General features: G+C 38.8%; 1 protein-coding gene across 1 annotated transcript in view; it reads right to left on the minus strand.

Moving 5' to 3' along the window:
- Positions 1–17,100: 17,100 nt before the first annotated feature.
- The window catches only part of CACNA2D1 (calcium voltage-gated channel auxiliary subunit alpha2delta 1), a 398,283-nt gene continuing 393,343 nt past the window's right edge, over positions 17,101–22,040 (minus strand). The window contains exon 39 of the mRNA XM_013128868.3: positions 17,101–21,704. Coding sequence (XP_012984322.1) covers positions 21,588–21,704 — 117 coding nt within the window. The 3' untranslated portion in view covers positions 17,101–21,587. The remainder of the gene's footprint in view (positions 21,705–22,040) is intronic.

The following is a 22,040-nucleotide window of genomic DNA, read 5'->3' on the forward strand; positions in this document are numbered from 1 at the left end:
ATTTTTAATCACCCACCTCATTTCCATTGAGGAAGGATAAAGCTCCTTAGAAGGCAGACACAAGATAGACCTAAAGCTACTTACCATAAATCTGGCCTAAAGTTCAAATTCTTTGATTACAAAGCTGCACAACAAGCACAGACCTACACTACCCCAAGAGCTGTTTTCTCTCTCACCCTGGGTACAACACATGTCTTTGCTTTTTCTAATTATTTTAAATCAGTGTTATTCTTAACACTTCACTTCTTTAAGCTGTTTTAAAAAATATGAATGAACCAATAGTATGGTATTACAAATTCCCGCAATCAGTATAAGGCTTCATAGCTCCAAACAGGATTGTGATTCCACTTAACAGACAACAATCATTTGCCCTGGCTAGCCTCCAGTCTAATAGAGGGGTCAGGCACAGGATAGAACCACAACTTTGGGACAAATGCATGGTTTAGTGTGGGGAATGGACATGACATCATGAGATGTTTTGCCAAAGATCCTACAGGATATCTGTGGCTGAACCAAGTACATTTCATGGAATTGGTCTGACCACACAGTGAGGCCAACAGTGTGAAAGTGTACACCCACGAGGCCAACAGTGTGAAAGTGTACACCCACCTCTTATAGAGGTAGGCATTGCTAAGGTGAATGTCATTTCATCCTAAATGGAGACATCTAAACATAAGTCACTAACTGTCTAAATCACCTATTTGATCCATCATAGATAGAAAGCTCAACAGCAGACATCAAAAATATAGACACACATAGTTAGGTGAGATACCTCACACCCTGTACTTTTATATGACAAGACTGCTCATCTTTTCTTCAGTGCTCCTTTGAGAAAAAAAAATTAAAAAATAGTCCCATTTTAAAGATGAGAAATTGGAGACAAGGAAAATAAATAAATAATTAAAAAAATAAATAAAAAAATAAAAGCAAACCATGAAAATATGAGTGCTACAGTAACTTCTCTGAAGACAGCTAACTGAATGAGAACCAGAACCCTGACTGAACGTGAAAAGGCAGAATCAGACACCTCGAAAAAGAGTCAAAACAGCTATATGGCATTGGGACCTTTTCCAGAAAGTAGACATCTCTTCTTCTTTTTTTGTATAAAATTAGCTAGGACCCCTCTGTTCTTGGAATATCTTGAAGATTAGAGAGACCCCTACATTTCCAGTGCCCCAGTCCTCTACAGAAGGCTCAGGCTCTCTCAGATGTCATTTCCTTGCCCTTTTGTTGGAAACTAAGTGTTATATTTGCAATAGCATCAGTTTTCATCTATACTTCAAATATTTCCAGGCATTCAGACATCCCTTGGTTAAAAACTCTGCAGCGATATAACATCTGCCTTTTACCAAGACCCTTCAATAAAAAGAAAAAAAAAACCCAGAACATACAAAATACCTTTCATCTCCATTATCTTTAACCTTCCCTGGCTCCACAGTTTCCTCCTAACAACACAGAATCACAGAATCCCAAGGGTTGGAAAGGACCTCGAAAGATCATCTAGTCCAACCCCCCTGCAAGAGCAGGGTAACCTAGAGTACATCACACAGGAGCTTGTCCAGGAGGGCCTTGAATGTCTCCAACGAAGGAGACTCCACAACCTCCCTGGGCAACCTGTTCCAGTGCTCTGTCACTCTCACAGTAAAGAAGTTCTTCCTGATGTTAACATGGAACCTCCTATGCTCCAGTTTACACCCATTGCCCCTTGTCCTATCACAGATATCACTGAAAAAAAGCCTAGCTCCATCATCCTGACACCCACCCTTTACATATTTGTAAACACTGATGAGGTCACCCCTCAGTCTCCTCCAAGCTAAAGAGACCCAGCTCCCTCAGCCTCTCCTCATAAGGGAGTTGTTCCACTCCCTTAATCATCTTTGTGGCTCTGCGCTGGACTCTTTCGAGCAATTCCCTGTCCTTCTTGAACTGAGGGGCTCAGAACTGGACGCAATATTCCAGATGTGGCCTCACCAAGGCAGAGTAGAGGGGGAGGAGAACCTCTCTTGCCCTACTAACCACACTCTTTCTAATGCACCCTAGGATGCCATTTGCCTTCTTGGCCACAAGGGCACATTGCTGGCTCATGGTCATCCTCCTGTCCACCAGGACCCCAGGTCCCTTTCCCCTTCACTCCTTTCCAGCAGGTCAACCCCCAGCCTGTACTGGTACATGGGGTTCTTCTTCCCCAGATGCAAGACTCTACACTTGCCCTTGTTGAGTTTCATCAAGTTTCTCCCCACCCAACTCTCCAGCCTGTCCAGGTCTCGCTGAATGGCAACACAGCCTTCTGGTGTGTCAGCCACTCCTCCCAGTTTAGTGTTATCAGCGAACCTGCTGAGGGTACCCTCATTTCCCTCATCCAGGTCATTGATGAAAATATTAAACAGCACTGGTCCCAGCAGTGACCCCTGACTCCACTAGTCACAGATCTCCAGCTAGATTCTAACCCATTGACCACAACTCTCTGCCTTCTTCCCTTCAACCAGTTCTTGATCCACCTCACTACCTGATCATCAAGCCCACGCTTCCTTAGCTTATCTATGAGGATGCTGTAGGAAACAGTATCAAATGCCTTACTGAAATCAAGGAAAACCACATCTACCGCTCTACTATCATCCCTCCACCTAATTACTTCCTTATAGAAGGCTGTAAAGTTGGTCAAACATGACTTCCCCTGGTAAAACCATGTTGGCTGTTCTTAATGACCCCCTCATCCTTGATACGTCTAGAGATGGAGTCAAGAATAAGTTGTTCCATCACCTTTCCAGGGATGGAGGTAAAGCTGACCAGTATATCTCGTTCTTCCTCATAAAGTTGTTATTTGGTTTTGCTATCAGAAGCTTTAGGTAAAGTCAACATCTTTAGACTGTGTGCTCTTGAGGACATGGCATCTAGTTGTCTACTTCCAGACTTGTGAGCAGTGTAGCTACATGTGGAATCCTAATGACCAAATACTCAGGATTCCCAAGGTGTCCCTTTACTTAGCTTTTAATGAGATAAGCAATTAATTTGAAGAATAAACATGAAAAAGCACTTATTTTCCAATGTGTATTCAATTTTGGAAGGTTCTACAGCAAATTGTTTTCTTAAAAAAAATAAGTTAAAAGAAGTTCAGTAGAAACTTGTATGGTTCCTGGCAGAGAAACAAGATTCGAAGCTAAGCTTTACTCATGACTCAAATGCTCAGCTTTTCTAACTTTCAGAAAACTGGCTAAGTTTCTATTATGTGCCTCAATTTTGCCAAAGATGTAGATATTTAACTGAAGATATATTTCTAAGGCAACAAAAGCCAAAATTACATCCGTGCATCATGGCTGAACACCAACTAAAGTGCCTTTCTCAGCTTCATGCTGTTTACAGGATAAATGGTTAATTTAGAAGTGGCTGTAAACTAGGCTATGTGTTTCTAAGCACTGGTTTATTAAATTTGTGTTTTGAAAGCCCACAGTCAATTTGAATTCAAAATATGCAGTACAGCAATCAAATTACCCTTTCAACTTTCTTCTTCTCAGTCAGAAATCTACACACATAGGAAAACCAATGGCCTAGTACTCAAATATTTTTTCCCCAGAGCTTATAGGAAGTTTCAATGGCTTTTCAGCCAAGTAATCTGAAATGAGAAAGCCAAGAGAGTGCCGAGTTGTTACTTCAAAATCAAATTTATGAATAAGAGTCATAAGTCCTGCTGTAGCTGACCATGGACTTCAACAAAGCTATAAAGATTCATACCTAGAGGGCTGTATTCATGTTTAACTGAACCATTGTCAGATATCAAACCCTTTCTTTTTCCCCCATCCATGCGTGCTTCTTTCCTTTTATGTTCTCTGGCATGAACTCCCAAACCTCAGAGTCACCAAGGCATTGTTTTGCCATGAGGAGTGATTTCCATTTTTAATGACTGACTGCTTCTCTTGATGCAGGTACTGTGCTGACTGCTGGAGGATTAAAGCAGGAGCTGTTACGGTGATTTAATTTATCAACAGCTTTTTGGCTTTAATATCAACTGCAAAGTACTTAGAGCAAATGAGATGCCACTCGCACTTTTGTGACATTCACTTCCAGCTCCTAAGTTACCAAGATGCTGGTTTCTAAATCCTGCCTTGTGGCAACTCACATCAGTGATTACCAACAACACAAACCTGCCCTTAAGGCTGCATCCACTGTCCAGCTGGGAAGTGGTTGGTGTGCTCATGTGGAACCCTAGTCTGTATTAGGCTCACAGCTTCCTTGCTCTCAGTGTGCTCCTGTTTTCACGTCACACACAGATGTGAAAGTTTTTCCTGGAACAATCTGACTAAGCTCCATATGACCAGTAGAAGCCATGTTTGTACAGCTCCTGCCTTCAAGCAGGATAGTTGTCCCACCTCTGAGCTGCAGAATGTGTGTGAACACTTCTCATCCATTTTATCTGTTCTTGTACCTTCCAGGGTAAACTGCTTTGGCTGAAGGTGTGGAAGTTAGATAGCTCCTAATCAGGATTCTTAGCAGAGGAAAATAACATTCAAGAGACACAGAGTCATAATAATGCACCTCGTTGTAGGTCAGGTGTACGGCCTTGTCCATTTGTATTAAAGAAAATATTTAATCTAGTCTTACATACACAGCTCGCATAAACTCACATCACAGTTTGCTTTAAGCCAACAACACATCAGTATGGATGTCATGCTATGGGTATTTATTCTTACCTCACACATCTGAAGTGACATAGCCGAGCTGCCTGCTTAACCTTTTCTGTTCATAACACCTGGGGGAGGTGAATGGACTTAGTTTATGCCACAACATTTTAATATCATCTCCCAGCTCTTCTTGTTAAGTCTTTTAGGCAGACTAAGTTCAGCCTCAGGCCCAAACACTGCTGTGAGGAAGACTTCTGTGAGTGTAACTCACAATTGCTGTACATATTGTCAGCACAAAGATAAAGTAGGAGGCACTATGCTTTACATCATTTAGATGGAAGTAAACAAGACCTGTGGGCAGGGAGTTCATTGTCTCAGCACTGAGTGTGAAACTAGAGAGAAGCTATCCTCCTATGCTAAGTGTGAGAAAAGAGAAAAGGAGTAATTTATCATGTGGAAATGCAAACAAATTCTCAGAGATGTATTTTGTTCCAGATGAGTTGTGAATGTGAACTAAGGGTATGATCCATATGTTTTAAAGCCAGAAAGTGCATTATGATTTTTTTTTGTCATTACATAGATTGCACTTGTGCAACATGGTCATGCAATATTGGGTTTTGGCCTGGTTTTGACAATGTTTCTCTGTTTTCTTCCTTTAGGCAGATTGTAATTAGAGATGGGATTAAGGCTGTGAAATACAGAGTTACATATAATGTACTCCACATCCAAGGAGCTTTGTGATTAGTGTTTGCAGCTGGTTCTATCCACCAGCCTCAGTTTTTAATTCATCCTAACTTCACAAAGTAACCAGAGAGTTGTCCCACATTAGGAATTTGGCTGGTGCTATATGCCTGGAGAAATAGCTTTATCCGCACAGTCCCATTGTGGAGGTCTATCTTCAGCCAAGGCCATAGCCTGTAGTGAGCCAAAACTAATGGGTGCGGGAAATTCACATCTAATCTTGGACAATAACTTTTATTTATTTATTTTATTGTGTAATCTTTTTACCTGAACTAGTCTTGCCATTGACTAGCTCCCATTAAACACAGTTAAGATGAAAATGATTGTGGCTGTGAGCCCCAGACTAAGTGCTTCTGAACTACCGCAGAATTGTGATTTGGGTTATATTACAAGAATGCTGCATTGACTGAAACCTCCTCTGCCTTACTGATGGCATTTTGGTTACAAATGGGATGTGACCCTTAGGTAGGATATTGTTCCCACTTTCTAATCATAAAGCAGTCCTCTTCTGGTATACCCTACAGCAACCACTCCAGTCAAAAGTGTAAGTACAAAGGCTGCTTTTATGAAACTGAAGAAGCTATCTATGTTATAGACATGAGCATCGTCTAACAAACACTGACTTCTTGCTCATGGTAACGGCTCATGAGAACTCACTGCTTACAAGTCTCATACTTGTCATTTCTAAGTCCTACACCAGTAATTTTCCACTTCTAGGAGCAGCTGGCTCTACTGTAATAGTTGGGAAATCATATTAGAGATGTCATAAACTTGTCAGCATAGATATAAACAGAAAGAAGATAAAGACCTCATCCAAAACTGAAGAGCAAAAATAACATTTCAATTTTGCACAGAGTGGATTAAACAATTGGCATTATAGAGTCCCTGCCCATGGCAGGGGGGTTGGAACTAGATGATCTTAAGGACCTTTCCAACCCTAACTATTCTATGATTCTATGATTCTATATTGAAAAAACATTCCAAAGCACTGAGTTAGGGCAGGGTTATAAACACTTTTAGTTACGTACGCACATGTGCTCTTTTTCCTCTGTCAACAGGAGAAATTCTCACGATATAACTGGAAGGGAAAGTGAAAGTTCACCTTACATGGCACTTTCCTAAGCAGCATTATGGGAATTGGGTCTCAAACAAGAAAGGCAGAAGTTACAGCCTGGCCTAGGAAGATCACACAGCAGATGAACGTGTCAGTAAATCCCACGCAAGTTAGGTTGCTTTTATCAGGACTGTCATCTAACAGATTAGCAGTAAATGTCCCTCTGAAAAGATGCCCAGGAAAGTTATTATAGGCTCATAAATCTTGTTGCCACAGTCTTTTCTGGCTTAAATAGCATAAGTCAACACTGGATTTCTTGGTTTGACTTCTAGGGGCATGAGTTTTCTTTCATTTTTTTTGTTTTTAGTAGAGAATGACACTTGTTGAGTGTGTGGCACTAGTCAGTGAGAAGCAAAGCCTATCCTGACATTTGGTGACTTCTGTAAGAAAAGAGAAGACACACTGAAGTTTCCATGTTGAGTATAAACATTTTCACTCTGCTATTTCACCATGAGCACAATTGTCAGCAAACCAATGTTTAAAAGCTCTGGCTATGGTATCAAGCTACCTAGCTTTGTCGTTTACAAGGAAATGCAAATGAATAGCTACCAAAGGAGTGATGAAATGCAGGTACCTGAACTTGGAGCAGTGATCTCAGAAGTGTACAAAAGAAGTAAGAGTTTCCCTTTTTTCTTATTATTATCTCCATGCATGAACTTTTAAGAAGGGGTAATACCCTGACATTAAATCCAACCTCTATTTCTCTTGTGCAAGAACATTCATCCCTTAAGGAGAAAGAACCAAATTATGTACTTTAAAGCTATTTCTTCCTGTGTGTAATGCAAGAATTCTTGTTTAGATAATTCAACAAGTCACATGAGCTTTCCACTGAAGTCAGCAGGACAGCTCACACAGGATGCTCATGTGCTTTAATTTTGCAAGACAATGATCTCATCTATTCATTTTTATTAATGTTTTGTTATGACATTCTTGTTCCATCTCATATTTGTAACTTTCTTGCACTTTAAACAATCCCTCTGTCCACTTTATACCTATGATTTGGTACAGAGGGCAAGACAGGTATTGAGTTTCAGCATGGACTAGATTAAGAAAAATCTATCATTAATCCATTTTCATAGGCCACACAGTGAAAGAAAGTCACCAATAAAAAAAGCAAGTTGCATATGTCTTACATTACCCCGCATTCATCTTCCTAGCACTGACTGCAAATGCTGCTCTGTGATTAAGAAATATATTAATTCATTTGCTAGAAAAGTGTTCTGAGAAACTTCATAAGTCACAAAACAGTTTATAGTTTCTTGTGATTGCTGAGGCATAGGCTTTTGTGACAGGCAACACTTACACAACCAAACACAGCTGTTAAAAAAGCACTGTAAAATGTGCAGGTGCACGAAGGACAAAAAAGAAATAATAAGAAAAATACCCCACCTCCCTACAATTTTTTCTACCAAGAATCTCTCAGTACTCCTTGATTTTAAAATCCTGCACCTGGGGTCTCAGTTTTCTATTATTAGTAGTTTGCTAAAAGCAATTCTTCATAGAAAAATAGGAAGAAATTTGACTTAAAAAGCTAGAAACCACATTACTGAGCAAAAGGGAATCTCAAACTTATTTGATAAAAAACATTTTTGCTTTATTGACTTTACTGTAAACACCCCCTGGTGTGAGAATGAATTTAGTCTAGATAAATGGACCTACCAATGTGTGCAGACAATAGACAATAAAGGGCCAAACGTGTTTTCAATACATGTTTTTTTCAGCTGATTATCTGGCATTAAAACAATTGTGCTTAGTATTACTCTGCAGCCATTCTGTTGGTTTAACACCATAAATTGCTTATTTATGAGTCTGATAGTTTACATTTGAGAAACAGAATTGTCTTCTCTGGTATAAAGGTGAGAGTCAGAACCACATTTTAGGGAATGGCATGATACCATGATCAGTTAGCATCACCAAGAAGATCTGCTGATACTCTTAAACAGCACACTCTACATCTATTCTTTCAAGCTTCTTACTCAGCTTCCTGAAGCTGAAGGAATAGAGGTCATTCTGGTTATTCTTTCACACCCCCTGAATGTGTGTTATGAGTCGACTGTTAGATTGTTGGGTATTTACCTTCCTTGCTTATGAGTAAAAATAAAACCTAAGTCTTTACTTTGTTTTTTTCTTTGACAGTTAGATAAAAACATAGAAGATCTGAGAGATAAATGTTTTCCCCATGAGTACTGCTTATTCTATTTTGGGGAAGTTAACTCTTAGTACTGAACATGACGTTATCTAATGTAAATACTCACATCTTTCCCCTCCTCCAAAATATAAATAAACGAGATCAACTCATGCAACAGGGAAATACACTTAAGAAAGGGGTATTTTCTACCATGTTTGTAGATCTGGAAACTAATTATGACTTGTAAGTTCACATGCAGTATGCCATATATCCCATGTTGCTCATACTGCAATAGCGCATTTTAAGAGTTTAAGGTATCATTCTTAAAAATTGCGTGGTTTTGTTTTTTTTTTTCAAGTGTGAATGTGTGCAACTTCAAAACAGTAAAAGACAAAATTAGCTGTAATACCTCAAGGATAAAGTAGCTTTGAAAAGAAGCATAATAAAACTCCCACTGTAGACATCAATGTATTAGCTGTTAAATACTTTTATTCAGTGACATCATTTAAACGCATACTTGGCTTTATTCATACACAATGTCTCCCTCCCCCACCCAGCAATATAATATAACAAGTGTTAAATTTAAAGCAAGCACTTCAGTTCTATGTTTTTCAGACAATTGACTGCGACGGTTGTTTCATGAAGCAACCAGATGGCACTACTAGAATCCTCAGAAAGCTTTTCCATAAATACCATTTCTACTTTCAGAATGTGCTTCTTGAATTTCCACAGCTAGAAATTAAAATGAGGCTTTTGTCTTTTAATTGTTATAACCTACTATTAGTAATACAGAACAATGAGAGTGAGCCTGCTACATATATTTGACATCTATCAATCATAGTTGCTGAGTTAAAAGGACAATACATCGTTAATCTGCTCAGCATAGTGTTATCTTCTACAATAATATAATAAAAAGGCAAACATTCTTCTGATTTGCTCTGCTCGGGAGAAAAACATAATTTAAAAAAGGTTTTGTTCTAATGTCCGTAGTTTATAACTGCAAAATTTAATTCATGTTTCACTTATTGAAATGTACAAAAATATTGCGTTCAGTAAATGCTCTTTCTTCTCAAGCTCTAGCATGTTTTCTTCAGGTTAGATCAACAATAGTGAAACCCAGGATGCAAGATAAATTACCTCTAAAAATATTAATCATAAATGGTACGAAATCATGAGGCAAAATATCAGTGAAGTCACTTAAAAAATATTCAGATGATTTTATAGTCTGTTTCCCAACAGCTGCATCTGGTTCTATTTCATATAAATGCAAGTTGGACATCTATAACCTCTGGGTTCATAACAGATGTCATGAAGTTGAATATTTTTACATAAGCAAAAGCTGAACAAATTAATTTAAGGCCACCCAGTTTTTCCAAAGGCAATTGTCTGGCAATGCCAAAGGTTGCATTAGTCCATGCCAAACTACATCCAGACATTCTAGATGTACTTTTCAAATTTTATTATTTGTGGTTTTAATTATGAATTTCATCTGTCAGGGTTTCCTCTACCAGTGGTGGGTAATGCCATCAGATACAGAGACTGAGGCTTATTCTGCTGTGTGTTTGCATGTAGAAATGTTAGAAAGCAGCACCTCCATAGTTCCATTGCTGAGAATGACACCTGCTAACAGCTTAGATGGACTAGGAAGGAGGAGAAAAGATAGGAGATGGCAAAGAACAATTGTCACTGTCCTGAATGATGAGATGTGAACAGTATGGATGGCAATCTCAGAAGAAATCAGCATGAGCTTCAAAGTCCCTGCTTGTGCATCGCACTCTATGCATCGTTTATACAGTTTGTCATCTCAAAGCTTATGTGCCTCACTGGCCTTAAGCTTCTTGTTGCCACTGGGTTAGAGAAAGAGCAACTATCTTTTCAAAGCCAGTTTAGATTTCCCCAAAGTGGGACTGCTTTCCTTAATAAAGTATGTCTGCTTTTCAGAAGTGACTAATCCTTCAACCTCCTCTTCCAGTTTTTGCTCTGAGATGCAAGTGTCTGGCAGTCTTGAACATCCAGACTCTTTGTTCAGTACATTACAATGCATAACAGTGCCAGAAACAAACATTACAGGACAACTCTGAATTTTTAACATCAGACAAACAGAGTTCATCTATCACAAACAACAAATTTAGTATCTACATATGTTTTAAATACAGCCTCACTGATGTACAACTGGTTGAACCACTTCGCATTTCTGATTTGCTCAGATTGAGATTAGCTCTTTGGTTCAACAAATGTGAATTTACAAGAACTGAAGCTAAGTATGTTTGATAACATATAAAGCTATAGCTATTACATTTCTTGTTATTTTAATAAGAGATTCTGTATCTATTGGAGAAAGCTTATGTCCAGTATAACACTTATTCCATGTTGTTCTTAACTAGCTTGGCTTTATTTTTCATACAGATTCATACACACATGTGATAAACTCTGGAAAAATAACCCACAGTGCAGTAAAATACTAAAAGGAAGCAATGAAAAATATTGTGATTCCTAATGGCAACCAGCTCAGCATACATATTTTTTGTTAACATATTTATAAACAATTCATGTGATTGGCTGGGTGGGTTTCGTAGCAAAAAAAAACCCCAACAATAAAACTGCTCCACTCTTTCCACTGTCATCAACATCTGCACTGTTTCGGAACCCAATTCTGGAATCCACTGGACTGTATAAATCAGCTGAATTATAAATTGCCCACAAAAGCTTTAGTTGTGGTGAAGGCAGTTCAGGGTGTCAGCCTCAGAAGGGTGAATATAACTGAGCTATAAAATACAGCATTCCACACTATTCTGTACTTTTTAAATGGCTATTTAAGCTATTAGAAAACATAAAAAGCCCTCTAGTAACAGAATATCCATTTACATGAGACAACTTCTGGAAACAATAAAGGTGCCTATTTGTTTAGTGCCCAGTATAGGTTTTCATTCAGAACAAGGGTAGTTTCTATTTAAGACATCCACTCAACTACAGATTCTAAAAAATCAACTACTACACTGTAGTTTCCCATTATGCTCTGCAGAAGAGGCCTTATGTGCAGTCTGCTCTAAAGCAGGGTTTTACTCACTTCATCTGCCACAGAAAAGTATAGTGGAGTTGTTTGACCTTGTGAAAGCAAAACATACCAGCACGTTGTTAGAACCCCATGGGTAGTATCTAAAAAAGTATAAAAATATTTATGTCCACAAGCATACTTACAAAAAAACCCTTAATACCTCAAAATCATAGTTTAACATCTACATTCCCCAAGAGGTGTGGGGGCAATTGAAGGCTATTCTCTTTGATTTACAGTTTTTCTCAGTAAAACTTTAGGCATCTGAAAACTCAGAAAATCTTTGAATTCCCTCATGCTATAGAGGCAAAACAGAGACATAGATACATCAGCTTGCTTCATTTGCTACCTGGACTTGGGCAAAGTGTTTGACACTGTCCCACATGACATCTTTGTCTCTAAATTGGAGACATCAATTTGATAGGTGGACCACTCAGTGGATAAAGAACTGGGTGGATGGCTGCACACAAAGAGTTGTGGTCAATGGTTCAGTGTCTGGCTGGAGACCAGTAATGAGTGGTGTCCCTCAGGGATCGGTGTTGGGACCAGCCTTGTTCAACATCTTTCTCAATGACATGGACAGTGGGATTGAGTGCACCCTCAGCAAGTTTGCAGATGGCACCAAGCTGTGTGGTTCAGTTGATACGCTGGAGGGAATGAATGCCATCCAGAGGGACCTTGACATGCTTGTGAGGTGGGCTGATGCCAACTTCATGAAGTTTAACCACGCCAAGTGCAAGGTCCTACACCTGGGTCAGAGCAATCCCAGGCACAGCTACAGGTTGGGCAGAGAAGAGATTCAGAGCAGCCCTGCGGAGAAGGACTTGGGGGTGTTGGTCAATGAGAAAATGAACATGAGCCGGGTTCAATGTGCGCTTGCAGCCCAGAAAGCCAACTGTATCCTGGACTGCATCAAAAGGAGCGTGACCAGTAGGTCAAAGGAGGTGATCCTGCCCATCCACTCTGCTCTTGTGAGACCTCACTTGGAGTATTGTGTGCAGTTCTGGTGTCCTCAACATAAAAAGGGCATGGAACTGTTAGAACAAGTCCAGAGGAGGGCCACGAGGATGATCAGGGGACTGGAGCACCTCAGCACCACAGGCTGAGAAAGTTAAGGCTGTTCAGCCTGGAGAAGAGAAGGCTGCATGGAGACCTCATAGCAGCTTTCCACTATCTGAAGGGGGGCCTATAAGGATGCTGGGGAGGGACTCTTCACTAGGGACTGTAGTGGTAGGACAAGGAGTAAAGGGTTCAAACTCAAACAGCAGAGGTTTAGATTGGCTATAAGGAAGAAATTCTTTATTGTAAGGGTAGTGAAGCACTGGAATGGGTTGCCCAGGGAGGTTGTGAATGCTCCATCCCTGGCAGTGTTCAAAGCCAGGTTGGACAGAGTCTTGGGTGACATGGTTTAGTGTGAGGTGTCCCTGCCCATGGCAGTGGAGTTGGAACTAGATGATCTTAAGGTCCTTTCTAACCCTAACTATTCTATGATTCTATGATTCTGTGATTTAGGTGTACAGGCATTCCCATAACTCCCAGAGAATCATCAGGTAGTGATGACAAAGCCTGGTATTCCCCTTAGCCTGGCAGATACAGGACAACAAGAGTAGCAGCCACTACTCTGGTGCCAGATGTGCCCCCTCTGCACTGTTGCAGCTGCAATTTACTTTCCTATTTGCTTTCTTCTTGGCCATGTTACTCTGGTTGCAAAGCAAGGCAAGATCAAGAAATGAAACTTCCTTTGCCATATCATGATTTGGCAGCTAAAGCAGTGTAGGCTGATTCTCAAAATAAGAGATCTCTCACCACTGTACTTCCACGCTACTGCCCCAGGTGCAGGGTTATGAAAAGTTGGATACCATCACAAGCAAATATGACATTTTTGGTTGAATCTATAAGCAACACATTTTCCAAGCAATAACCAAACCCAAAGCTGGGGTCATGCCATAATGAAGTGATAATAACTTAAAAAAAAAAAAAAGAAAAAATAAAACAACATTTTACAGCTGCTTTGTTTTTGCTTATTGTAGGCCTTTCTTCAATAGCCTGATGGCAAGACTACTCAAGGTAGCTATCTAGCCTGTAGGCCAGATTTCATTGCTGCCTCTGTTTGTAAGTGCTGATTCCCTCTCCCATAGATAGATAAAGACAGATTAGAAACATAGTTTACGCTTTTGGGACAAGTACTGTAAGTGGAAGCAGATGATGCAAAAGATGAGTAACATCCCCTTCACCACCACCACTACCTCTCCTCTACTTTGGAAGTGAATTCTTTCCAAAGTAGTTGGCTCAGACTGTACTCTAGCCACAGCCACCAAGCAAACTTCTCTCAGGACCTGGAGTTTGGCATCTCTTCTGCTATGTCTGCATAGCAATGGCTGTTAAAGCAAACAAAAGTCTGTATCATACTCTGGTAGCTAAGAGTCTGAATTTCACATCTGTCTTCCCTTAGGAGAAGTTTACTGAGCCCAGATTTTAGGAGTCTATTGATCCAGCAAAACAAAAGAGTCAAGTTTTGAATTAATCCATCTCCACTGCTTGGTCTGTATTTCTCTGGATCTAGCATCCTCATGCCTCATTTTCAATAGAAAGCTTGTGTTTGCAGCTGCAACTGGTAGGGCACCTGAATCAGTGGTAGGGCACCTGCATAGTTCTCCCTTCTCCACTGACTATAGTGCATGGATCTCCACTGATCAGCATAGGAACACAGACACCCAGTGCTCACCTGTGAATCCCACTGCATAGGATTTAGCTCCAGGTTCTCAAAATCTTTATGCCTCTTATTTCCCATTCTGGAATTCCCAAAAGATGTCAAAAACAAACCCTGCTATTATATGGAGTCTTTTATCCTTTGTGCAGGTTACAGGTAAGCAGGATAGGAGAATACTCCTAATTCCTTGGCCATTTGAAATAAGGCATTACAATATCTTTCCAGGCAATGCTGAATCACAGTTGCCTGCAATTTTCTTTTAGAGCTAATTGATTCTTGAAGATGTAAGAGCTGATATGGCAAATTGACTAACACTTACCATAGTGAGTATTAATTGTTTGGACTCTCAAAATAGTTTACAGGAATAATACATGTTAACCACACATACCAAAACATACTACTATTAGTCAATGTTCCAAGCATGCTAATTACCCTTTCTGTAGTGTGTGTGTTACAATGCTCCAAAAATGTATTTTTAAATAATCAAGCCACAGAATGGAAGCTGAGATCACAAGAGTCTGGGTTAAAGCAGCCAAGTTAAAATGGAAATTCTGAGATAGCTTCCATTCCCGATTCCACACATTTTATTTTGTTTGTGAAATAATTAATTCAGTGACTGAAAAAATAATTGAAAGAATTTCTGAAAAGGAAGACTGAATACCACTGAAGTCTTGTACTTCATATTTCCTGTCTCAAAACAGCTGTCAGAAACCAACAGCACTAAGAAACTATGAAAAACTAAACATGAAAGTAATGTATTAAGTAGCAGATGCAGCTTTTACTTAATGTGATAACTCTCTTTTGAAAAAGCACACCGCTAAAACAGCAGTAGGAAATTCTTTCTTAAGAATCCACCTTCTGGTCATTAAGGCAGATTCTCAAAGCCTGGGCAGGACCAGCAGCCCATGTAGCAGGCTCCTGAACTCTCTTCACTGCAGAGTGAACTCACGACTGATTGTTGGCAGCTACAGTTAGATGAGACAAATCACAGACATGTTTACCATTTCCCCAAGAGAAACACTGGCTACCATATTCAAATATCTGTTCTGCAAAACATGGGATGTACACTGATGGTCAGGAAAATGCTTGTGGGATTGAAAGAAAACCCAAAAAGAAACAGTTGTTGGTGTTCTGTTAAAAAGAGAGACTTTACTGAAAGGTTTGTAGTTCTGCTCTGTATGCATATCAAACATTTAAAGGAATTACAGTTAGAATTTATTTTAAATCATTCTCCTGAAAAAGTCTCATTTTCCTTCCCTCCTCCCATATATGCTTTGGGCTCCCAAAAGCCTGTTGGAAATGGAGACATTGCTTTCCAAGTCTTATGCAACAGGCAGGGAAAATGTTGTACCACGAAGGACATGCATTTTATTTAGTCAAGCATTACAGGGAGCTCTGGGCTAATAGATATGATGGTGAAGGGATTTTACAGCATCAGCATTATATAACATCTTGATTTTTGTGGATGGCTAGCAGCAAGAGAGCTGCACTGGACAATGTGAATTCATCTCTCAAAATAACAGGATATGACAGGCCAAGTGTATTCTGGCTTGATTTGCATCAGGACTAGTATAGAATGCCTCACTAAAATGCAGCCATTCCCAAATCAAACTGATGAAGTAAAAGATGCTTGCATGTTTCAGACATGGGGGAAGAAACCCTGTGCTTTCCGAGACTGTCAGCTCCTGGTACTTAGCGATTTGTGCATTGTAATACAGAAATTAAATTTAAAGTGTACCAGGAAGGGATTTTTTGGGGTTTCTACATCTCAATGGAAATCAGCATACAGAAAACATGATACAATGAGTTCAGCATGTGGACATAATCATGTAGTTAGACAGCAATCTTTAACCTAGCTGGGGCCAGTAATCTCTGGATGTCGATATCAGTGTCATGCAAGGCTTTGCAGCATTTCCCCATGGGAAACCTGTTACTTTGCAGCATTAGAATCTGCATTTGATTTCTTACTCTCTTATCTGACTCCTCAGGGATTCAGTAAATCCAGTAGTAATTTGCACCTGCCACTCTCTTGGGCTTTGACACAATGGCAGTCAAGGATTAAAATCAGGCTCCTAAAACTTGCAGCTATCTGCCCTGCCCTTCTGATGGAGGCTGCCAGTGCCACCGCAGTAAGCCTGAAAACCCAATGTAGCAACTCCTGAACATCCCAAGGCTGTTTATTAAGGTACATAGATCCACTGAATTTAATACTTAGCTGAGAATGGCAGCAGCAACAAAGCTGTTTCATAAATCACACAGCAATCTGTGTTCAGAGGTGGGGCAAAAACTTGTGCAGCACCCACCTCTGTAACTGAGCCATCTGATTTTATTCTGTGTCTCCATGTGGATGAACCCTTGGACTTCACCAGTGTTTACAAGTTAGTAAATTACAATCCTTCCAAAAGCAATTGTTGTAGAACAACAGGGCAGCAGATGCTTTGCAGACTGTTCTTTTACTCAGTGCTGAACCGACTCTCAGTTTTTGTTGGTTATTTTGGTTTTTCCCATCTTTTTAAGTTTTCAGGGCCACAAATGAAGCAAAAATGAGGGCTTGCTGCACACTCTCCTTTGCACCCCAAACAATAACTGTGTTAAGTCACTGTCTCCATGCTGAAAAGTAACTCTCTTTCAGACACTTGGGTGCAATTCTATAGCAAACTCAGAAGTATTATAGAGCAAATTATATAGGCTCTTATTTACATGTTTGTATTATACAAAGTGAACAATCAAACTAGTTGATGATTTTAAATGATAAACTTTTATTCTGAATATACCGTTTTTGCACAAGAATTAACACAACAGTTCTAGGATTATAAACTTTTTATAACATTATTGTACAAATTTTTACAAAAAAATTAGTTTTTCCAGGCTTGTCAAGTTCCACAAAAGTGTCAAGAGAACACAAGAAAAGGGAGAAAGACCTGACTGCCATGGGAGAGCAACCAAGTCTCTTTTGTAGAAACGCAGACGGAGCATTTCAATAAAAATATCCCAGAAAGCATGATGCAGACATTCCATACAACACAGAAAGAGAAGACAGCTTTGTCAGATCACAATCACAACTCATGGCATCTGAACAAGACAGTATCCCTTTAGCCTCAGTGAAATTATTTCTTCAAGATGATGTTTTTCTTTTAAACCATAAACAGGACAGATGCAAGTAGCTGGGAAGAGGGTGAGGCTAACTTTTCAAAACTCTTGAATTGCTTTCAGACGCTTCGTTTTAATCTTTGTACAATAGTTTACAATGAGTATTAACAATATTAACATTGCGGTATGAAAAAAATCATAATAAATCTGGCCTTTGTTAAAGGCGTGGATGCCTGATGGAACAAGGGTAAAATTTATCCTAAGGAAGGAGTTATTAAGAATTCACCTTCAGTTTAGATTCCCAAAACACCCAAGTGCGTTGCAGTGCCTTGTAGGCATTAATGTACATCTTAATAACCAGTGTGTTAGCAACTGAATTTTTAGAATCACTGGGACTGAGGTTGTGTTTTGAAATTAAGACATACTAAGAACATTTTCTGAGCTTAAGTGTTAATGGGAACAAAAGATCTTAATGTTTCTTCCGTGATACCGAACCACAGCAAGTAACACTTGGGTTGCAAAGGTCACTTAAAAGGGATACTGCCTATTTGAACCCAGTAAGGCCAGTTTTTAAGTTATGAAAAGTAATAGTCTAGGAAAACTTACAAATGGCAGCAACACTGTTTTTTGTCAAGTCAAGCAGTAAAGCCTCAAGCATTAGAAACATGAAAAAGATCATACTAAAATCTTGAAGGTACAGGACCTAAAAATCTTGTCACTCAAACCTGCTGTGTCATGTTAAAAACCTGTTACAAATACGGACCACGATCAGTGTTCTGGCAGTAATGCTGGTTGTTTAAATGAAAAACTACAAAGAAACCTTTCATGTTAAATCCTCAGATAGTGTTTTGAAATGTACCATGCTGTAAAAACTTTACTGGTAGTTATTTGTCAGACATATAATAGGCTGCATGACTTCTGAACTGAAACAGTCCCAACAGTTCCCTTAGTACTATTTAAAGGATCTGAGCGAAGATCAACAGAGCTTTTTATCTGGCTTTAAAACAAAAAGCCTCCTTTTTACAACATATTGTGACTTGAAAATGTCTCAATTTAAAGCCTTGGATCAAATTTCTTCTCTCACAGACAAGAGATGACTATTATGCATTATTTGAGGGTCAGAGTACTTTACTGCATGAGGATATGTATTTGTTCATGCAACTTATTTCTAACAGACTGGTATTCACATTTTGAGATAGCTAGAGTTCAAATTGCATTTTCCATCTGTGTTTTGTAATTTGCAGATATCTAGGTAGTGCATTATAAAGATTCTTGACCCTCACTTCGATATAATCAAAATATAGATTACTTTCTGCAGAAAGAAGCCAAAATGTCTTTTTCCCCGCCTTTTTAAAGAATTGAGTTCTGTGAGGAATATACTAGGACCTTCTGTGAGGGCCAGATCCTGATTTTTCTATCAGATGGGTATAATGGCTGGAAAGCTATGTGCTCATACAGAAACATGTTTCTTCAGGTCATACAAAGGGACAGAGGAGAGGAGCAAAGGACATTTCCCTCTCCGGATAACCCAAGAAGGCTGATGCATCAGCATGGCACAAGCTTCTCCCTTCTCTTGTATTTGAGCAGTCTAAGGGCAGTAGGATGAGAGAAAAAGCCACAGTCGGGTTCTGTGGCAGCACAGATTTTTGCCACCCTTCTACCTATATGCTTTAATCAAATATTAAGTAACTCAAAATACAGCCTGCCAGTGTAAGCAATTTGTTACAAAGTGTTAAATAACAATTTTTCCATCCTCTTGGGAAGCTAAGTGAAGACTGTAGAGGACAACATACTGACAACCTCTCAAGAAATTAACAGAGCAAAATGCAAGCTAATGTGTATTTTAAGTAATCTTAGAGTAAATGCAATGAGTGTAGCAAGCATCAGCCTAATCCTACAAAATTTGTTCCTCCCATAAAATTTCTATTGACCATGTTAAGGAAAAATACAGGATTCAGCCTCAGAATTAGAAAAACTCAAACTAACTGTTTATGAGATGGTGACCAGTGATAGGGTGAAGGGAAGTGCAGTAATAGAACTGGAATGAAGAGCTCCAAGATTATTGTTATTATTATCCATATTATCAAAATTAGCTCACCTTCCCTGAGGAGGACCTGAAGTCATCCAACACAATTAATTGTCTTTTTAACCCCATGACTTTACTAGAGATATTTTTTCTTTAAAAGCTAAATCCATTTGCTGAACAAAAAAGTCAGGTTTTATTTTTTCACTTGATGTATTCTCAGACATAAGAAAATACACAGCTGGAGCCAAGATATGTGAGAAAAACAATGAACCAGCCATGGGTACCATTACAGTAGACATCTGATCTTTAAAGCCATGCCATGGCTTCCAGTAGCTTCTTCGGTTTTCATAGGATACTAACGCATGCCCAATTATTTCTTTAAGCTTTTGGCATGATTAAAATTATATTGATCGATTGCCAGCATACACATACCAATGCTTTGCAGCTTTGTATTTTTTTTAAAGAGCTAGTGTATTGTGCCATGTTAATATTTGCATATTGCAGTTGTTAGCAGAATTGTACAATACCAGCAGAGTTGCACATTCATTGGTTTAGCTGTCTTGCAATACTGTTTAGTTCTGAAAACTAGAAAAGAAAAAGCACAAATAATATTTTGCATCAACACTATGCTACACTGTAATATTGTAATTTACTGCACCAATCTGTATCACCAATGAGGTTGTATAAAAACAACTTCTAAAAGTATTATTCACAATCAAGTATCAGTGTGCATACATATAGATTCAAGGCTCCCCATTTGTTTTTTTCTAATCTCAGAAACCAGGACATTTTGCTGTTAAATATGTAATTTTCAATAATAAATAGCAACAGCAGAAGTTTTAATATTATGAGGGTATTTATATGAAGGAAACAAAGGGGAAACCTGATATGAACCTTAGAGAACAGATACTTCCAAAAATAAATGTGTTAAATCTGATTTTTATATACTTAAAATATCTGTACACAGATTTTCATGTGAGATCACTATTCTGTAAAAAATCCAAATCAACTCTTTTGTTACAATAGCTAAATTTACCCTATTTTCTTAGCTTGTTCATTACACAGTATATTCAGAGCTCTGTTTTATAATTTAATGATCTGATTGCAACACATTGCAATGTTCAGTTTCTCACACAATAACAGAATCACTCATTTACCTTTCCAATGGACTAAACTCTACCATCAAAGAAAACAAACTGAAAAACAATAACATAGCATCATCATCATGCAAAATACCTTTGGAAACCAATGTTGAAATATCACAAAGACAGTTCTTATTCACAAGCATTTTTGTTTGAGCCTTTGAAGAACTCTTCTAGCTTTATGCATAACTGCATTGTGAAAAGGAGGTGAACATTACACTGAAATTAAATTCTTTCCGACAGAGGATGACATCAAGTTTAAGATGAGAATCACTTTTTAGTTAAACTCTCAAGCACCTTTATATTTTTAGAACCAGAAGTTTCCCTCCTTCCTTCCTTCAAACTAACAATTTATCAGCCTACCTTGGCTGGCTACATGATTCATTTGGAAGAATAACCCATTCAACATCAAGTGCTGAAATCATGCTGAACTTCTGATGACTAGCCAATATTTTCATTTTACTCAACTAGTTTGGACAAGACTGATGTTCAAAGCAGCCATCATGGTGCTAGTAGTGCAGACCGGGGAGTAGGTTTTCTTTTTTCTTTTTCTTTTTTTTTTTAATAGCTGTTTATTTAAAAGAATATAAATCTTCAAGATATCCAAAGCTTAAAAGAAATAAAAGTCATGTACATAAGCTATTGTCAGGGGAGCCCTTTCACATAAAATCATCAAGATTGCAACAACAAACAAACAAAAGGAAAAAATAATCTTAGATTCCCCAATGGAGCACATACAGAATTCTGTTTAGATGGCATAGATGATGCAGCATTCACACACGTTTAAGGATCTGACACTCCAACATGCAGCCACCGTGGGTGCCTTTATGAGTTTCATACCGAGTGATAACCAGACATGAGCACTGCTGTTCTGCTGCTGTCTGAATAGCTGACCCTTTTAAAATGAAACTGAGGCTATCGTTTTGGCAGGGTCTTGATTAAGTTATGCAGGTTTTGGTTTAGCAAGGTCATAACTGGTAGTGTCTGCTGCCAGATAACAGCCAAAGCAGGAGCAACTGAATTCCTACCATAGACCACAGTGATGGACTCAGACCAGAGGCACCACCACAGTCGGCCGAATCTTCCTGTTGACAAGAAAAGAAAAAATCATTTAAAATTAATTATGATTAAATTTCCTGAGAAGCAATCTTACACTTTAGCCTTCAACATTCTGAACTATTCTCAAGGCATCTTTTTGGTCTTATACATATTATTTTGCCTAAAATAACATCAAAATAATTCCCGTAAGTTTGGCTGATATTTCATACTGAGAGTGGCAATGCTACATGGGAGGACTAAATACCTACAAGGCTTACTGCAGTCACTTATGAACTAGATGGGATACTTACACAATCAAACAAGAAATGCTATAGGATATTCCAGCAGAGCCCAATAAGCCACACCTATGTTCCTGAAAATTA

The sequence above is a fragment of the Melopsittacus undulatus genome, chromosome 5, assembly GCF_012275295.1.
Source record: "Melopsittacus undulatus isolate bMelUnd1 chromosome 5, bMelUnd1.mat.Z, whole genome shotgun sequence".
Lineage (NCBI taxonomy): Eukaryota > Metazoa > Chordata > Aves > Psittaciformes > Psittaculidae > Melopsittacus > Melopsittacus undulatus.